We start from the raw sequence: 5000 nt of genomic DNA, 5'->3' as shown, positions 1-5000 counted from the left end.
AAGAGAAGGTGATGACGAGGAGGTGATGAAGAGCTAAAGGGGAGTTGATGAAGAGGAGTTTTACATGAGAAAACTTAATGCTGTCATGTTTGCACATGGTACTAAAACCAGAGTTATATAGACGTCATTTTCCATTTTTGTGTAATGAGTTATTTTAGTTTTTGATTTTGAACTTTTACATTAGAATTAGATTAAAATGCTAAATATGCTTTAACATAATTTATTTTATTGTTATTTAAAGCAAAACTTGCAATAATGCTATATATTAATGTTTTTATGCTGTAGAATGCAGAAGAATTGTATATGAATATGGATATGGATAAGTATAAGAATATGTATATGTATGTTTTTTTTGTTGTAAGATTCATTTGTGATTTATTTATTCATTCTTACCTTACTGAAAGGTAAAACATTTCCGTCATGTTTGTGTGTAAGACAGTAAAGCTAATGAACAGGAAGGACAGTTTTCTTAACCTTGTTTTTCAATAAAGCTTCCAATATATCTGCACACACTGTATGACCACACACACACAGACATACACACACACGCACGCACACACACAAACATCAGTAGAATTAACTCTGTTCATTGCCCTGATTTATTGCTGGAGGTTCATATATCACAGGTGTGTGTGGCTGTGAGAGGCGTCATAAATATGTTTTTACAGAACTCTCCCGGTGTTACCAGGGTGCTTGTTTATCATCGGTAAAAGCAGTCCTATTAAATAAAAACCCTCTTCCTCCTGGAGGAGCAGATACCCCATCATTTCATTGCTTGGCTTTCACCATAGCTCAGCTCTGACACCCCAAGCACGCCCCCTTTTGGTGAAAGAGGATAATTTCAGTCTAAGATTTAGCGGATGTTTCCTGTCTTCTGCGCTACACCTGTAACGTTGAGTGGAAAAGCAGTTATAACAGAGGTACAGGAAGTGGCAGTGAACAGTGAAGCTTACACCCACCCACCCACACACACACTTCCCTCTGTTTAAAATTTTCGGTTGAGTTCTACATCATTTTCTCTGGTGGATGTTGTGTCTGAGAAGGAGTGCGAAGTGCAGGAGTACAGACAACTGACTGACAGATTTCTGGACTGAGATGGCCATTTATTTGTTGTAACAGCTGAAATTTGTGAGACCCATGGAGCAAGACAGTCCCTGTGTGTGTGTGTGTGTGTGTGTGTGTGTGTGTGTGTGTGTGTGTGTGTGTGTGTGTGTGTGCGTGTCTGAACACACCGTACATGGCTTGTTTAGTGAATAAGAAACTGCTGAAAAAACTGAGTGACTAGCGCTACAAAAGAAGGAGTTCTGATTAAAAACCTCAGACGTGCTCGAAGGAGCTCAGAGGAAGAGGATGATTGTTTCCTCTTAAATCTCTTCCATCCTTTTCTTTCACTTGCGAGTTGATTACTCCACCCCCCACCCCCTTTGAATTCCACCTGACGAGTTCTCCGTGCTGGGCTTCTTAACTTCACAATGCACACGTCTAAACCCCTCTCTCACTCCCTTTCCTCTCTCTCTCTCTCCTGGCATATGAAAGACTTAAAGAAAGGCATTGCCTTCTCCTGGTAAGCCCCTCTTCCTAAACCCCTTTCACTCTCCCCAGCACACAGTTCTCCTCTCCACTGGCTTGGTGCTTAATTACAACGGAAGTTTGTATAAGTCAATGAGGATTAAGGAGGGGGAGTTTTGAGTGGCAGGCAAGGGAATTTCTGCCTCTTTTGTACTCTTTTGTAGAATCCGGACAGCGTTACAGTCGTAGTCGCCCCATGTGGCCGTTAGCAGTGAGGCCTTTTTGGCCCTTTGAAGCACCTGTTCAGCAGTTGTTTGTCACAGCCAGATCTGTTCGGTGTCCTATATCACGGCCTTTCCATCAAAGATAGATTTGATTTCGTGGGTTTTGCGGTGCATGGGACATTTACCTACCAGCAGAAGGTAAGGGATTAGAACTGGGTGTCTTTGGACTGGGAGCCCAGTGACAGTGCCCCCATCTGTAGAGCGCTGCCATGATGAATGGGGCTCTGTGTGGGTGGGATACAAAGGCGTGGAGTGTCCCCTGGTTCCTCTGGGTTGGCTCTGGTTTCACAAGTAAGGTCTTAGACACTGCCAAGAGGGAGCCGGAACAATGCAGTGGGTGGGTTAGTGAAGGCCCAGGCCCAGAGCCAAGGAAACGTGATACGAAGTAGTTTTATATAGTTTCATGAACTTTTCTGCTCTCTCCCTCTCATGCGCTCTTTCTTTCTCTCTCTCTCTCTCTCTCTCTCTCTCTCTCTCTCTCTCAGGTGCACCAGGAAGGAGAAATGTGAGAGGTCGTCGGAGCTGCGGCGTTTTGCATCAGACATTAAGCAGTGCGTGAGGCTGAGCGTGCACCCCAGCAACATCTCCGTGTCCCAGTACAGCGTCACGGTAAGGCCCCGCCCCCTCCACCCACCTGAAAGCGTGCTAAGGCCCCGCCTTGATGAAGTGACGCAGGTCTAGCAGGGAGCCTAAGATGTTGTTTCTCTGGTCTCCGTATCGTACTGTACGTGCGATCTGAAAGCTGTGATAGATTATTGAATAAACGTTGTGCTCACGGCGAAAGAGACGCAGCGAAGTAGCGTGGAACACAGCAGCTCAGACGCTGATGCAATAACATGGCTAGCAGTGCCTGAAAGTTGCTCTGCTGTACAGGGTAGAATATAATATTTATTCAGCTATAAACCCAGCGTCCCAACCTGCGTGCGGCCGGGGGAGACCCCACCGGTGGAGAAGTCACGATTCTAGCTGGATTCATTCTATATTTTGTCGTGCATTGCCGAGTGAGAGCTACACTACTGAAGCAGGGAAGAGAATGTGTGCGATTTAGCTTCGTCGCATTTTCATCACGCTGCCTATTAGCTTGTAGTATTCTTTAGCAGCATTAACATGTTTGAGTGAAGCGCAGCTTGGAGATGAGGCGCTCAAGCTTCCGTTCCTGCTGTAATTGAGCTCACATGCCTCATGGGTAGTGGGTGACTGTGTTGTCCCGTGGCCCATTTCGAAGAGTAAATGCAGTCAGGCCTGTAGGTGTGTTGACATTGCGCCTCAGTAAAATACGGTGTTCGGAAACGGAAAACGCTCGTTACCTCGTACATGTGCTGTCTGAGTGCAGGGTTTCCTCACCCATCGGCTGCGCAGGGCCATTTGTGTAGGTGTGTGCGTGTGTTCGTCTTTGCCATGGTCATCCCACCACGTACAGATTCCCAAACGTTCATTCTCAAACAAAACCGTAGCCCGTTTTTGTGGGCATCAGTTCGAGGTTCATCCAGGGGCGCTCCACCTGTTTACTGCACCTCACCCGCTTGCCCCTGCTCGTTCACAGGCTCCACCTGTGCACCTGCAGGCGCTTCACATTTTTGCTGGTTCAGGACATTGTAGCTTTTGCCCAGAAAGCTACACATTTCCAAATCCACTTGATTACTTAAAAAAAAAAAAAAAAAACCAGCGCTGGCAGGCACAAAAGCAGATGTGTGCAGGCTGGTGCTCGACCTTTTTACTGATTAAATATTTGTTTGAAGTGAAAAGCATAAAAAGCCTCTCCACTGCCAAACCTGCTGGGAGCCGTCAGGTACCCAAGCTAAGGTCTGTAGTCAGAAAATACAGAGAGTTTGTTCATATGTTCCATGAATGCATTTCATCCTGAGGGCTTTCTGGATACTCCTGGATTTGTTTAATGTGCAGCACTGTAATGGACTTTCTGGACAACAGTAAAATTCCTTTCTTTTGTACACGCCATCTTTAGAGTGTGGTTGAGAAGGTTGTGTGTTAAATGATTGTTAAATCACATCAATGGGGTTGTTAGAATCCATTCATAACTATTTAAACAAAAACCATGGAAGCATTATTAGGTTGGTCTGTAGTTTTAACTGTATTACGTATAACTGTGTTAATGTTAACTGGGTTAAGTTTTAGAACTGTTTTAACCGCGTTAATGTACCGATGAGAGTGAATGATGGTTTTCATTCTGGTTGCAGGCCCAGCTGAGATTATATAAAGTCTGTAGGTGTTAATATAAAACGGCAGGGGGAGGATGCTGTGTGCCTGAAACGTTTGCTTTTAAAGGTTTGGCTTTCTGATCTAATATATTTCAACTGTACATATAAACAGAGTGTAAATATCACGCCTGGTCCTGGAGTGGTTATTTGCGGCAGGCGGCAGTCACGCTCCAAGCCCTTTGTAGACACTTCCGAGTTCCATTTTAATATAGATTGAATATAGAGACTTTTAAAGTCCAGCAGGACATGAGGAGACAGAGCCCGTGCATTTCCTGTGTCGCCCGGGGGACAGGAAGTGCCATTTCCATCCATTTATACTGAACCCCCTCCTGACCGCTGCCCTCCTGTGTTTCCATTTTAAGTAAGCAGCCCTGTTGTGAGTGTTTCTCACTCGCCGTGTTCTGCGGCTGAGTCTTAACCACGGACGGCGGGGGCGAGCGCGGTGTGCACAGGCAGTGAGTCACGGGCGGCGCGGCGCAAAGGGTGTCGTCTTTGTTTGGTGATTTTCATATTCATCCCCGCTGGGGATCCGGGGTCCTGAACTCGCAGTGCAACTGAAGAGATTCTCCACGTGGCCCTGTGAAAGGGGAGAGAGATTACATTTCAGAGAGGCACCTGCAGTGGCGTGTGTATGAAGCAGGACAGCAAGAGAGAGAGAGAAAAGAAGGAGAGAGAAGGCAGAGGAGTTGGTGACTGTTCCTGAAAGTTCCCTTTAAATGGCAATATATATAACAGTGAGAATGATCCATTATGGCTGTATCATAGGAAGAGAGCTGTGCTCCCTGACTGACACCCACACGGTGCTGCCACGCCCCTAGAAAACCAGGCCCCGCCTCCATACGAAACACTCCCGCTCTCATGCCACTGAAGGAACGGGCCTGTTTTAGCCCTGCTAAAGGCGCCCGCAGAGCGGTAGCCGGGGGCAGAGAGGTGGAGGCAGGGCACCTGGACCTCCCTCACTCCACACACTGCTGCCCAGCAAGAGCTAGCA

At 46.5% G+C, this 5000-nt stretch overlaps 1 protein-coding gene across 2 annotated transcripts in view; it reads left to right on the top strand.

The window, feature by feature from the left end:
* Window positions 1-5000, top strand: part of plxna4 (plexin A4) — a 223858-nt gene that overhangs the window by 152548 nt on the left and 66310 nt on the right. For both annotated transcript variants that reach the window (XM_035528507.1, XM_035528508.1), the window contains exon 6: window positions 2279-2402. In XM_035528507.1, coding sequence (XP_035384400.1) covers window positions 2279-2402 — 124 coding nt within the window. The remainder of the gene's footprint in view (window positions 1-2278; window positions 2403-5000) is intronic.

Source organism: Electrophorus electricus, chromosome 7 (assembly GCF_013358815.1).
Source record: "Electrophorus electricus isolate fEleEle1 chromosome 7, fEleEle1.pri, whole genome shotgun sequence".
NCBI classification, from domain to species: domain Eukaryota; kingdom Metazoa; phylum Chordata; class Actinopteri; order Gymnotiformes; family Gymnotidae; genus Electrophorus; species Electrophorus electricus.
Note: the sequence above shows the minus strand (reverse complement) of the source record. Positions and strands in the feature narration are given on the sequence as shown.